We start from the raw sequence: 15350 nt of genomic DNA on the forward strand, positions 1-15350 counted from the left end.
AGTCCTATTTTTTTTACCCTTATCATTTACTGGCAATAAAAACAAGTCATTTGGCAGAGAAAATACAAGAGAAGGGAACCATCTGAACATTAAACCCCGTAAATTGATAAACCACTTGGCATAAACGAATACATTCTTTAGGAAAGACAACATCTTACAGAAATGCTACGATAAAATCTCAACACAGTCCAGTGGGATTCAAGGACAAATACTGAACATTCACAGTTTAAGATAAAAGACTTTTCCTTGATAAGAGCGAACAGAGAACACTTTCAATCAATAATAAGGTAAACATTATCATATCGGCGCTGCTGTATGATTACATGAAAAAGGCATTAACATTCTGTTGCCTTTCATGCTACACGTAGGCCACGTACACACTACAAAGTTTAGGGAGTGAAGACTGCATTTAAATGCGGCAGTGAATCCCTTCCGTGTGTGTGGAACACAGGAGTCACTTTTGCGATGGCTGACATGATGATAACCATAGCAACGGTTTGGCTGTAAAAAAACAAAGATGCCAACATTCTCCATCTCAAATTTTCTGGGGAAATATTAAAGGGACAGTTGAAAATTACATTTGATTTATGGGCTTGGTGCAAAGATAAACTCGAGGAGCTGTATGAAACTATCCTGCGGCTGGTAGTTTGAGGCACTCAGTTTAGTGTTAGCTATTTTTGAAGAAATTTTAGCAGTTGGTTGGGATCAGTAAGATTTTTAAATAAATTAATCTAGCAAGGATGTGTTAAATTGATCAGAAGTGGCAGTAAATCTAATGTATAATGTTACAAACAATTATGTTTGTTTTTACTTTGTATTCATCATGAAAATAAGAATGTATCACAATTTCTACCAAAAAAAAAATTAAGTAGAACAACCGTTTTTAACATTTAGAATATTAAGAAATGTTTCTTAAGCATCACATCAGCATATTAGAATGATTTCTGAAAGATCATGAGACACTGAAGACTGGAGTAATGATGCTGAAAATTCAGCTTTGCATCACAGGAATAAATTACATTTGAAAATAAATAAAAAATACATTTAAAATTATTTTAAATGAAAAATAAATAAATATAGCCTCGGTGAGCATAAGAGAATTAAAAAAAATTACTAACCCCAGAATTTTGAATGCTAGAGAGCATAAACCTTGAAAAAAGCACAATTTTACACAAAAAAGCAACAAAATATTTCATATACTATTCCTAAAGCGAAAAAAAAAAGTTTGTCATGATTTGACAGTTTCTTGCAAATGTTTTTTTTTCCCTGTATATGTATTTTTTTCCTCTTCAGACTTGAGAAAAATATCCTTAATTTGAGATATATTGTATATGAAAACTAATCTCTAAAAGAATGTTTAGATATTTTGACTTGAAAACAAGCCAAAAAACACTGATCAAGAAAACGATATTGTTTTGCAGTAAACCATATTTATCTGCAGTGTGTACGTGGCCTGTAATTCTCTTTTGTAGTGTTTGCTGAAAATCCTCAAGTAAACATCTGTGTTTATTTCAAAGTTCAAGTTCTCCGAGTTCCAGTCATAATCTATAGCTCAGATAAGCGTTTGAATTCAAATGTTTCTTTCAAAATAGACCCTTCTACTACTAAATTCATACAATCCTATGAACAATAAGCTCCATCAGAGGGCTTCAACATCAAAACACAGCACACATTAAGTGCTGAACAGTGATAAAATACTGATCTTTAAACATGATCCTACCTTTTTTTCTGGACAACAGTCAAAAATACATTGAAAATAGTTTGCATTTAAAGAGTAAACATTGTACAACAGGTAAAAAAAGACCACCATCAGAAATACGTGCACTACAGGGGACACATTACTCTTCCTCCATTGACTTCTCGATCTCTTTCAGCTTTCGCACAAACTCTTGAGCCTCTCTGTCTCCCGTTCTCGCCTCCAGCATCTTCATGATGGGCTTCTCTGTATCACAAGAAGCAACTCAGTCAGAAATGAATCCATCAGACCAGACACAACAATAATGTTGAGGTGGCAGACCTCTCGATAGACAATGACACATGTAATTGGAAATCCTTTCAAGAGGACAGACTGCAACAGATACTAAACACCAAGCAATGCTGACAAAACAATGAAATCTAACCATTCCTACTTGCTTTTCTCTCTCTGAATGTAGAAATAAGCAGCAGTCTTTAAATAACATGTCATGTTTACTGTGAAATTATGCATTATTCCACAGGACTCAACACTGTTTATATAAAGTTGCTTTTGTGGAGAGTTTATGCTACTCTAAATCATGGCAAAAATATTTTAGTTATGAGATATTTGTGCAAAATTGAGATTTTCTTCAAGGCCAATTTGTCAATGGTTCAAGAATCATTGTGGAAGCAATCTGTTATTGAGTATAATATGTTTTTTTTTTGTTTTGTTTTTTATGTTGATGAAGAATACCAATAACATTTACTGGAAAATTGAACCCAGCTGACAGGTTTGTGAGAGAATAAGGAACATACCTAAAAAAGCATCAGGAAAGGTGCATTTTGTGCTTTCATTTATAACAATAGCGCTTTGTCTTAGGCAGATATTTTCATATATCTTTCTCATTTTTTAAATTCCTAACACTTCCATTTTGTTCAGATCAAAATCCCCTGACTGTTGTAATCACATTGTAATTGCGAACTCGTAGATATAGGAAAAAGGTACCGTTAGCTTCAGGCCTAATCAAACACATCTGATCCAGCTAATAAAGGTCTTCAGGATTACTAGACAATTACAGGCAGGTGTTTAAGAGCAGGACTAGATCTAAACTCTACACGAAGGTTCAGTAGGTCTCCAGAAGCAGAGATGAGTACCCCTGATTTAAGACGTTTTATGCTTACTCTTAAGGAGAAATGTCACAGGTAGGTGAATAAAATGGACAGATTAGCATACCGCTTGGTTTTTGGCGGGACAAGTGCAGGATAACCGGTTGAAGGGTCTTTCCAGCAGGTGTGGCACTTGGCCTGCCCGGCCAGCAGAAGTCACTCAGTGGGGCAACAGCCTCGCCAGCGAAATCATTAGTGGACAACCAATCATAGTCCATCACAGTGAAGGTCAGACAGGCACACCTGTGCCTGTACTGCTCAGGGCTGACATGGCTGTGAAGAAACAAATGGGATCAAAGAGCTGTTTGGCATGGCTGTGAAGAAGCAAATGGGATCAAAGGGCTGTTTAGGGCGCTGGGACTCAAGTGTTAAGGTAAGTAGTTGGTGTGGTACTCACAAGTAAAAAAGCTCATCAAAAACCGGATGCAGGGTTTTGAGCTTCACTTGGGTGCGCTGACTCCGAGCCGTGGGGAACAGATGGTGAGGACACAGCTCCACGATGACAAACGGGTCGCTGAGGCCTAGGAAAGCACGAATTTGGAGACAAATCCAGTAACACATGACAACAGAAAATATTAGTAAGTAACTAGATTTGGAAAGAAATAGCAGTAATAAACAGCAGAAAAGGAATAGTGCCAACATTTTAAGAAAACTTTCACATCAGAATCAACACACAATGCAACTAATTTGTTACAATGTAAAATTGGCTATAATTGGTTAAAATATGCAACAGACACCAGATGTAATAGAATAGAATTCAGGATGCAAATGTTATGAAATCATTACTTTCCTTCATATTTTGAATGCTGAACAATGTCAATGTTAGTCAATAGGAGATTTTCACATTTTAATTTTAAATGACTCTCTCACTCTCTCTCGCTGTCTCTCTATCAGTGTTTAGTGCTTTAATGTTTTATTTTTCATTGTAAATAAATAGACCGTTAAAAATCAGTCTCTCTCTCTCTCTCTCTCTCTGACTAGTGCTACAGCTGCAGCTCGATCAATACTGCATCACATAGAGCTGCCAGTATATACAATACTCATCAAACTGATTATTTTTGATGCTAAACTGGCAGATAATTTGCTGTGGAACAAAAAGCCACTGCGGTACCAGCTGACTCCATTGTAATGTGACCCCCCCCTCTCTCTAGCTCTCTCTCTCTCTCTCTCTCTCTCTCTCTCTCTCTCTCTCTCTGTCATTTTTTCCCAAAATAAAAAAATAAATACATGGAATCTATAGGTTTAAAAAAAAAAAAAATTACATGCACATTTTTTAAATAATTAGGCTTAGGGGTTTACAGTAGAAACATTGCTAGAATATGGATTCATAGATATTAAAAATCGGTCAGATATTACAACTTCATTTCATTTTTTTCTGAATAAATAAAAATACAAAAACATATTTTAATTGCTATACTGTAAGTGAATTTAGGCATATAAATGTAAACATAAGGGAAATGAGCATGCAAAATAAATAACCAATAAGGATTAATATATATTATATATATAATATACTAATAATGTTTATTTTTTTTTACCGTTAGCATCCAGGGCAATGAGGTCAGCTGCATGCAGTATCTCCACAGTGAGTCTTTGCTCAGGGGCATCATAGTAACACTTCAAACTGATACGACCAAAACGACTGTGCTTTAAGATTCTCTGTAAAGCACATGCACATCTGTTAAAGATTACCATCTATAGCACATAATACATATAACATTCACATCAAGTTTAGAACTAATAACACATTAGGTAAGGTTGAAACTCTACAATTTACAGGTTGTGCCTCAAAAGCAAGTGAAATAGCATTTTTGAGCACCATAGTGGACCTGGTGTGAAAATAGTCTCAAATTGTAGGTGGTGAAATGATGCTACTTTTTGAGATTGGCCCACCACACTGTGGCCAAAATTTGTTGCAACCCTGCATGTATCTCCCATGTATATAGTGATATTAAGTTATTGGATAAATCTTACTTCAGGTCATGTCGGCATGATCATATTTACCTTACATGAACACCACCACCGGTTTTTATTTTAACCTTGACTTTCCTGATACGATGATGTCAATTTAAAACAAAATGTATTTTGTGTGCATTTGCTGTAAATGTTCATGAAGTAAAGCTATAAAGCTTGCCAGGAAACGCCACTCATTTAGCTAAATCATGAAGCTACACGTGAAAAAGGAGGACAAGAAATATAAAATTGCCTTAAGTTTTCAAGCAAAATCACTTGAATTCCCACATTAACTTCTAAATTCTTAGTTCTCCCTTGCAAGTTCTCCTTGCAACAAAGCCAAGAACCCACGAGCCAGCACGTGGTAAGAACTGTGAAGCTCGCATATACAATTACGCGCGTTACATAACTATTAAAGAATTGACTAGCTTAGCAACATGCTAACATCAACTGTGGGACATGCTTTTCGTGAACTTGATCTGAGGAGGAATATTTGTTTAGCAGCAAACTTTTTTTAAAGAAGTCAACAAAGTTGCTGCCTGTGAAAGCAGTTCCGATCAGATATTTATGAGGTTCGGTTCGGTTTCATAGCATGCTGGTTGTGCAGACATCTGCCCCCATAGGCAGCAGACAGCAAGTCAGCTTAGCAGGATTTGAGACACAGTCAGAGGCTGCGAAATCTTTCACAGTGCAAAGAACGCTAAGTCAAAGAGGAAATGACTGATGTAAACTTTTAATCATCAGAGGAAGGAATAATATTTGAGATGTCTTAGCTCCTAATCAACACCTCCTCTCTCTGCAGGGCTGGAGCTAAAAGCTGTGGCGGCCCAGCAGGACTCCTACCCACCTGCTGAGAGATTTTCTCCAGGACATACTGTTCGATCAGCTCAAAGGAGGAGCATTTGTTCAGACGCAGCTCCTCGTCCAGGGCCTGATGGGAAGGAAGAGGAAAGGCGGATGAAGCCATGCTTAATCATTTCGTCAGCCACATTGATTAAAGGTAAGAATACCTTATAATCTCCACTCTTAAGGTCTTCCAAGAGCAGTCCTTCTCCATCAGCATGGAAGAACCGCACCAGTGTCTGCATAAAAAGAGCTTGTTATTAAGGTAGCCTGACTGACAATCAATGCAAGTCATTGTACTTTATACCTTATGTCATTTTTTTTTTTGTGCTCTTTCTTTGACTGCACAGACTCCAGCAGACATGCAGACTCTCGTAACATGCTCTTGAGACTTGTTATGCTCACTCGGAACTTCATGAGTTTTCATGTAAATCTGTGGTGAGTTCCTGCCAGTTCCTCTCTGTTGGAATACTGGATCTCACATATTGACATGCTACTGGGGATGTCCTAAGTTCTCCACTGAGCTGTGGCCAAGAGCACTGGCGAATATCTGACGGGGTCAGGCATGATGTAAAACCGTGACGGTGAATGCAGACTGAGAGAAACCGGACATGAGGATCACTGCCCTTTGCAGTCACAGAGCTCTTGTAATAAACCGCCAGCTGGCAAAACACATAGTTGGCTTTCAGCTGCATTTTCTAACTAACTTCACTAATATAGTACTCATTTTCTCTAAAAATGCTGCTGGAGCTCAGGCAAGGGACCTGCCAACCTCTTTTTTATCTCTAGATTATGATTCCATCCATTTGGAGGACATGTTAAAGCCATTTTTGAACACATATTGTATTAATTTGTCATGTGTCTACATCCGCATGTTTCTTTGTGAGTTTTTTCGTGTTCAAAGTTGTGTCCTGAGACCTGCGCTTGGGACTGCACATGTGGACCAACCTGAAATTATTTTTTAACACTGAGCATAAAAAACTTTTATAGGACAGTTCATGTCCGATTTTATGGCTGATTTGAAATGTTAAACATGAATTTGGCAAGCTATTGAGACTTTGTTATTTCCCCATGCAAGTATAGGAGTTGGTTTTGTATGAGTGAAACAGCTGTCAAATACGGTCACAGAGTGAATTGCATATCTTTGAAAGGGACTTCGTGATACATATTAGCCGCTTCTCCACCGTCGAGCCGAACAGTTCAAAGAATGGTAAAGAACAGTTACAGTTATATTTCCACTTGAGCTTGGTTCGGCACGGTACGATTACAAACCATTCTCAACCTGGAACCCTGCTGGTAGCCTGCGTGCAATGACGTCGATACTCAGGATTGGTCCCTGGTCTGTTGTCTGGCTACCAGTTTCTCTCTGTAGCCAAATGCTATTTCAATGTTGTAAACAGAAATATCTGATCATCCTCCATATTGCAGTTGCTATTTACATCTCAAACTGTATGTTAGCACTTGGATTACCGACAGAGCTGGGTAGATACAATAGTAGTCCGTTACTGATTCCAAATGACAAGACACAAATTGTAGCTAGTAACGTAATCCATTACATTACACATTTTAGGTAATGTAATCAGACTATGGTTTGATTACTTTTAGATTACTTTTGACCTAACCAATTTATCACAGTGATTTAAACAGGATAATATTGTACCATATTGATATAAAAATACAAAGAGAATGAAAATATATTCCATTCATTATTAAAATCATGAAGTTCATTAAACATTAAATTACATCAATGTTTTCCAAACTGGCGTCTATAAAGAAACTGTCAACGAAAAGCGAATAATTAATTAAATCATAAAAAATGTAAAATTAAAATAAATCATTAAATCATAAAAAATGAAATGCTTACTAAAAAACATGAAATATTTTATTTGTTTACCTGCATTTCATTTGACAATTAACCAATGTTAAAGAACCATGAACATGCAAATGTTTTACGTAATTATTAACTTTGTACTATTACTTTAAAATCTCAGGTTGACGTCAAGTAAATATATTAGGTGAAAGAGGTTCAGCTGAGTAGGAAATTTATGTACTAAAAATTGCTGTTTTCTTCCTCTTAAGGATTTGACTTTGCACTTATCATATGGAAATCCCTGCTATACATATAAATAAAAAATCATGTGATTTTATGCATTGTAATGCGTTTCAAAGACAAAAGCCTTCCAAAGACAAAGACTTGTGTGAATAATATGTAATCATGTAATCAATAAAAAAGTAACTGTAGTCTGATTTGGAGTATTTTAAAATGTAATATAATTACAAGTACTTAATTTTTGGAATCTGATTATGTAATCCAGATTACATGTAATCAGTTACTACCCAGCACTGATTACTGAGGCAACGACTGATATATTGTATTACGAGCTCTGTTATCAGCCCCACTGTGGAAAATGAAGCCATATCTGTACCGGCTGGGCTGGATCGGCATGGAATGCTTAAACAACGAGAACCTGTTTTTGCCCAGCGATGGAAAAGCAGCTATGTGACTGACCTCTACAGTGTACTGGAACCGTGAGTAGAATTCCACCTGGACGCCCCTGTTTTCCCCCACAGTGTCCAGGATCATCCGCAGGAGCACCTCCCACAGACTCTGCAGAACCCTGGGGTGAACAACAACCAGAAAGATCATGCTCACGGACACAGTGACCTCCTTCACATGCAGTCGATTACCACTTTACAGAGCCCAATTTACTTGAAAAAAAAAACATGCTTCCAAGGATAAATCTGTGTGTCATTACTGTTATCATTACAGTATGTCCCCCTTATCACTAAATGAAGCAAGTAATTACCTTGTTAGATTCTCTTTAACCAGTGACTCATTGAGGATGACTAGAGTGTCATCTAGGTACTTCATCAGAGGAGCCACAGCCTGGAGCAGTTCATCAAAGAGGACATACGTTGAAAAACACATTACGCCATAATTACATGTTCTTTCTCTGTTTATTCATACATACCTCATCAGTGTTAATGGAGTCTGGAGATAGGCTGATGTGTTGAATACATCTTCTGAGTTCAGGAAGCATCTGTGTGGGACAAAGTTTTATGTGATTGACATTTTACTCCAGAAACTGTGCAGCAGTCAGGGGTGTGTTTCCCAAAACCATCTTTAGCCAACTATGGTCACAATGTCTGTTGTTATCAACATAGTTCAATGATTTGGTTTTCCCCAAAACTTCAGTTCCAACAAACATTCGCAAAGCAGCATCGCAAACTTTAAACTTCGCAAATAATTGGAAGTACTGCTCTTGAAATGTGGTTATAAGCATAGTTTGACGTTGACTTGACGTGGTACAATCTATATCTTCCATTCCATGTTTGTCAAGAGAATAAAAGTGACGTTTTTAAAGACTGCGCATGTGTGAATGCGCTCTTGTACTCTGAGGGAACCTCAAACATCTGGAAATAAAGTAAAACAATGGTGAACAAAAATAACAAAGAAGTTTTCTGATGCCATGTTTGTTGTTTACATAACATACATAACATAGCATTACATCTAACTTTAATTCTACCTTGAATTAACTAGCATAAGTTATTGCTTCAAACACAATTGTGATGTCATTAACGGCAATTCTATATTGTTAAAACAATGTGGTTCAAACAACGGCTGAGCGACAAAGTTTCTATAGTCTCGGGAAACAGAGATGACTAGCTTTTACAGAAATAATCTGACATTAATTTAATTATTTTTAATCTGACATTAGTTTATTTATCCAATGTTGCATTAAATTACGTAGTTAAATGGTTAGTTCACCCAAACATGAAAATTTCCTATGATTTACTCACCCTCAAGCCATCTTAGGTGTATATGTCATTCTTCTTTCAGACGAATGCAATCAGTTATATTTAAAAAATGTCCTGGCTCCTCCAAGCTTTATAATGGAAGTGAATAGCCGTTGAGATTTTGAAGCCCAAAAAAGTGTGTCTATCCATCATAAAAAGTGCTCCACATGGCTCCGGTGAGAATATGCTAGTCTCGCGAGAACCAAGTTTTCTTTACAACAAAGGAAAAACAGTCTACTCTTGGCTTGTATCAAAATCCTCCGACATTTTTCTTTACAAATCCATGTTTTTTTACTTCTAATTCGTGACCGGTGTTTTGTTTTGCTCTCTCCTTTGCGCTTTTGCATTCGTCACCACGTTTGCCTATGTCTTACGTCATCCGCTGGACGCCACTCTCTCGTGAATGCGCATAAGACAGTTAGTGGAAGATAGAGATTAGTTTATGAAGTTTTAAGGACATTTTTCCTGCACAAATGCATCGATTCGCTTCAGAAGGCCTTTATCAACCTCCCGGAGCCATGTGGACTACTTTTTATGATGGATGGATGCACTTTTATTGGACTTCAAAATTTCGACCCCCATTCACTGCCATTATAAAGTTTGGAGGAGCCAGGACATTTTTTAATGCAACTCCAATTGTATTCGTCGGAAAGAAGAAAGTCATATACACCCAGGATCGCTTGAGGGTGAGTAAATCATGCGTTAATTTTAATTTTTGGGTGAACTATTTCTTTAAGTAATGAGTTACGTCCTTGAATGGGAAAGGCACCCCAGAAATCAAATTTTCTGAAACCTATGTTTGGGTACAATATGCTTGTACAGTATGTTGCCATAGCTCTTGATATAATCAGGTCTCTTAGCAGCTGAACTGTGCTTCTTGATGTATGCCATTACCCTATCAGTAAGGTGTGTGATTAGGCGTTTAGCCGCCCTCTGCAGGTCGATATCAGCGTTGTAGAGCTGCCCATTGAGGGACTTGTTGACCTGCTCCTTCCCTTCCAAGCCGCATGACTCCTCCATGGCCTGTTCGACCCCCCGCCAGTCCAGCTCCCGCGGCAGACCCCCCAGGTACACACGCACATGCTCCGTGCTATTCAGAGCGACACAAACCTGCGCCAAAGCAGCAGCCAGGAAGAGGAGGAAGGGAGATCGGAAATGAGGAAAGGAGAGGTAAAGAGTGGAAAGAACAAAAAGGAAGAAAATAAGGATGTCTAAATGGGGCGGAGGGAGAGAGAAAGCATATAGTGCAAAATGAAAAGGGGGCGCTAACGAGGTCAGACACACTGTGACACAGGCGCACCGCTGAGACGTCAGTGTTGTCAGGGAGAAGCACTCAACGCTGACATTTACTTCGCTCGTAATGAAAGCCAACCCTCCCTTGCCCAGAAGCGGTACCTGCACGATGAAACTCTTGTGGTCTCGTCCCAGCTGGCCCCTCTCAATCTTGCGCTTGATCAGCTCGGCGTAACACACCGCCTCGCTGCAGAAATTCTGCCACACATCAAGAAAGAATTGCGTTATGTGGGTGAAACCATCAATTCTCCTTTCCATTACGAGCATGCTTTTTATTTTCAGTTTTTGACCGCCGCTCCCCAGCTGTGCAAGCTTAAACTGCATGCTTATGAAAGTGGAGCTTAGAGGCGCTCACGTCCGTCAGGCGTGTGATGAAAATGAAGGCTCCCGCTGAATCAGGCCACGCCAGCTGGGCCCAGAACTCCCGCACCTGGCTGAAGCATGTTGTAACGTCCACCGCCGAGGAGCTGTGTTTGGTCTGACTCTGGATCTGCTCCAGCTGTGTCATTAAAATAGACACGTTACGCTATGCAGCCAACACAATACTCTCTCAGTGGGGTACATTAACTTGATTTTTGTCTTCTCAGCACACACTTAAAACTGAAGGGGGTTTTCGCAGTGAAGCCATAGAAGAACCATTTTGGGTTCCACAAAGAGCCTTTCAGTGAACAGTTCTTAAAAGAAACATTTCTTTTTACTGTGAAGAACATTTTCTGCAAAAAAGAACTGTAAGTAGTTAATAGAAATTATTATATAAAAATTCTTAAAATTATAGGTTCAACTTAATCCCAAAAGCACTGAAACTAGTACTGGAAAGTCTAGTGAAAAGTGCAGGAAATCCACAAAAATATTTTTAAACTTAATACAGTTGATGCTACTATTCTTATATTTTTTCATAATTTGTTTTCATTAAAGCAAATACATTTATATTTAACAAAAACAAAATAATCTAATATAAAAATAAAATAATATAATTGAAAATGAAATTTTGGGTGGGCAACCAATGTTGGTATAAACAAAGTATTGGCATGACGGTTGCAGACAGCTATATGAATAAAATTCAGCAGAGGCGGATATGCTGTCTTTAAAGTGGAAATGCGTTTTACAATGACTCAGTGGAAGGCATGGAAACCATTACACATGTCTTGGCTTGTCATCATGTTGCCCCACACCATCTTCCTCACCTTCCATAAGCTATTTCTCTCTGTCTACTCATCTGCAGCATTGCTATCACTGTTATTGCTGTACAACACTTTAAATATGTTTTTAAAATTAATCTCATATGTTCATGTTAAGTCAATCCATAGTTTTCTGGAAACAGGCCCAGGCCGATAATCTGTTGCTATTTTATGCTATTCTTTCCGACATCGCCATTGAAAAACTCAAATTAATTGACCACATATTGTATTGGTAGCTATAGTATGCTATAATGCTTTAGTTTGGCCTCCAACTCACCTGATCCATTTCCACAGCTTTGCGGATCCTGTCAGTGGATCTTTCATGTACAATCTGTAGCCATTTATGAATAGAGGTCTTGAACCAGTTGTGATATCCAGTTAGAGCCAACATCTTAGTGTCTCTGAAAAGAAATGTCCACATGTGAATCACCAGTTATGACTAAGCCATCCTCGGGCTCACTCAAGAGTAGATAACCTTGTCAATTAGTAGAATCATCAATCTATCAGCAATCTATCCTCATGTGCATTCACTCTTTCAATTAGTCTAGCTGATGAATTAGCAGATGGATTAAGAGGATCCCAGTGACTAACTTAAGAGGCAGAAACTCCCTGAAGCGCTTGAGGGATTTCAGAGACATGTAGTGCTCAAAAAGGGTCTCTCCCATGGTTTGGGTGAGTCGCGAACTCTCCTGCTCCAGGTTCCCACACACTCGCTCCATTGCCACATTCACGTCATCTGCCACCTGGAGACACAGCACAACATTAAAGCTCTATCGTCTGACTCCTGTTTATCGAGGCAAGACTTATTTTTAAGCATTCCCAGGGGTGCTCAAACTTACAAGTTTCTCTAACTGCCGGTAGGAGATGCTGAAGAAGTCAACCTTCACAGAGCTGAAAGACAAGACACAAAAAATGTTTCTATGTTTTTTTTACACTTGTTTCATTGTTGTTGTGTCCCAAACCATCTTATTAAAAATGAAGTGTGCTTTAAATAAGCTATTCATAGGCTGGTTTTCCTGAATGCTGTGTCTCTGCAGGGCAATCAAAACATTGTTCTGTTTGTTCTGCACAAAACAGCAATCCTGACTTGGCGTGAGTTTGTAGTGGGACTGTTTGACCGACCAGTGGTAGGCAGGGAGCATGCTTTGGAAACCTGTTTGAAAATAGTCATTATTTTGTGTAATTCTGAAATTACACATGTCTAAAGATACCTGTAATAAAGCTTGTTGTAGACATTTTGTCCTCTCTGCACATCAACACATACTGCATCCACCACCGTAATCAAACGCCTCAGCTGCTCCTCTAGAGTCTGTAGAGATGTGCAGACAACAGGTACATCAGCTACTGAAATGCTTGACCAATGCTTTATTGTACAGTTATGAGCAACAGAGAAACTACAGGTGCTTTAACTACAGCAGTATGAATGTAGACATATAGTACAACATTTTCTGTTTGTTCCAGTTTTATATTACAGTGGTGTGAAAAAGTGTTGGCCCCCTTCCTGATTTCTTATTTTTTTGCAAGTTTGTCACACTTTAATGTTTCAGATCATCAAACAAATTTAAATATTAGTCAAAGATAACACAAGTAAACACAACATGCAGTTTTTAAATGAAGTTTTTTATTATTAAGGGAAGACAAAATCCAAAACTACATGACCCTGTGTGAAGAAGTGTTTGCCCCCCTGTTAAAACTGTGGTTTATCACACCTGAGTTCAATTTCTCTAGCCACACCCAGGCCTGATTACTGCCACACCTGTTCGCAATCAAGAAATCTTCTGCAGCAGGACAATGATCCAAAACACACCAGCAAGTCCACCTCTGAATGGCTGAAGAAAAACAAAATGAAGACTTTGGAGTGGCCTAGTCAAAGTCCTGACCTGAATCCTATTGAGATGCTGTGGCATGACCTTAAAAAGGCGGTTCATGCTCGAAAACCCTCCAATGTGGCTGAATTACAACAATTCTGCATAGATGAGTGGACCAAAATTCCTCCACAGCGCTGTAACAGACTCATTGCAAGTTATCGCAAACTCTTGATTGCAGTTGTTGCTGCTAAGGGTGGCCCAACCAGTTATTAGGTTTAGGGGGCAAACACTTTTTCACAGGGCCATGTAGTTTTGGATTTTGTTTTCCCTTAATAATAAAAACCTTCATTTAAAAACTGCATGTTGTTTTTACTTGTGTTATCTTTTAATAATATTTAAATTTGTTTGATGATCTGAAACATTAAAGTGTGACAAACATGCAAAAAAATAAGAAATCGGGAAGGGGGCCAACACTTTTTCACACCACTGTATATGCTAATATAAGTCATAATATAAAGGGCCACTGAAACTAGGTATTAATGTCGGTTTCCAAGCTTTCTTTGTGCAGTACATAAATGGTTGGAACTACATTTGAAAACACTTTTAAATGGTAATTAAATCAATACTTACGCCTTCATCTGGTTTGATGTTTGATATTATTCCTTCATACCACTCAACTGTACCTTTCTAAAGTCAGGAATAAACAAAGAAACAAATTAAAAATAGTAGTAATATACAAATGTATCCATAATTTAGTAAAATATTAACTATTTAAAATCACTGTGTACAGTAGCCCCAAAAGCATTTGGACAATTTTGGACACATGAACCCAACTAACTGTAGAAATGTAGATGCATTCAATACAAAATATAAAATCAAGTAGCATCTGCTAGAGCTTTTCTCAGAGCCACGACCTTTAACCATCTGGTCTCTCAAGATGTATGAAGTAATTTCCTCTCCAGTTCACAGAGGTGTAATATATCAACCACAGGTGAAGTATATAAGGTTCCTCTCATGAAGTATATTCTATGTTTGGCAACCAGAAAGTATTACACTACTTTTGTCTGTATTTTGAACAATGTATTTATAATTTGCAATTTTGCAACTTTTTGCGTTAAAACATATCAAAGCCGAATTTTCAGCATCACTACTTCAGTCTTCAGTGACACATGATCCTTTATAAATAATTCTAAAATGTTTATATGATGCTCAAGAAACATTTCTTCGTATTATCAATGTTGAAAACAGTAGTGCTGCTCGATATTTTTGTGGAAACCATGATACATTTTTTCAGGATTCTTTGATGAAATGGAAGTTAAAAAATAACAGCATTTATTTGAAAAAGTAAAGCCATTTAAAAGGTTATAACAGATTTCTGTCACGTTTGGTCAATTTAATGTGTCCTGACTAAATACAATTATTTCTGCTGAAAAAACAATAGAAACCATCACAGAACGTTTCCACTGCAAATACCATTACAAACATTGCAAACCATCAACTTTTAACCATTAAAACTATTTAAAAAAATGGTATTCTGTAGTGTGTTTATGGGACATATTCCATTAGGATTTATTGGTTTTAACAAGCCACCAATAGAAGGCTAAATACTAGTAGAAACCCATAGGGTCCATTACAG

At 37.8% G+C, this 15350-nt stretch overlaps 1 protein-coding gene across 1 annotated transcript in view; it reads right to left on the reverse strand.

The window, feature by feature from the left end:
• Positions 1-1830: 1830 nt before the first annotated feature.
• LOC107703313 (BAI1-associated protein 3-like) overlaps positions 1831-15350 on the reverse strand; it is a 50429-nt gene continuing 36909 nt past the window's right edge. The window contains exons 17-33 of the mRNA XM_016505904.1: positions 14345-14401; positions 13118-13215; positions 12746-12797; positions 12498-12649; positions 12184-12307; positions 11084-11227; positions 10831-10926; positions 10330-10545; positions 8610-8678; positions 8445-8524; positions 8147-8255; positions 5805-5876; positions 5642-5725; positions 4380-4500; positions 3239-3362; positions 2909-3114; positions 1831-1942 (exon numbers count right to left, since the gene is read on the reverse strand). Coding sequence (XP_016361390.1) covers positions 1839-1942; positions 2909-3114; positions 3239-3362; positions 4380-4500; positions 5642-5725; positions 5805-5876; positions 8147-8255; positions 8445-8524; positions 8610-8678; positions 10330-10545; positions 10831-10926; positions 11084-11227; positions 12184-12307; positions 12498-12649; positions 12746-12797; positions 13118-13215; positions 14345-14401 — 1908 coding nt within the window. The 3' untranslated portion in view covers positions 1831-1838. The remainder of the gene's footprint in view (positions 1943-2908; positions 3115-3238; positions 3363-4379; positions 4501-5641; positions 5726-5804; positions 5877-8146; positions 8256-8444; positions 8525-8609; positions 8679-10329; positions 10546-10830; positions 10927-11083; positions 11228-12183; positions 12308-12497; positions 12650-12745; positions 12798-13117; positions 13216-14344; positions 14402-15350) is intronic.

The sequence above is a fragment of the Sinocyclocheilus anshuiensis genome, unplaced genomic scaffold (genome assembly GCF_001515605.1).
Source record: "Sinocyclocheilus anshuiensis isolate Anshui unplaced genomic scaffold, SAMN03320099.WGS_v1.1 scaffold58, whole genome shotgun sequence".
In the NCBI taxonomy this organism is placed as follows: Eukaryota; Metazoa; Chordata; class Actinopteri; order Cypriniformes; family Cyprinidae; genus Sinocyclocheilus; species Sinocyclocheilus anshuiensis.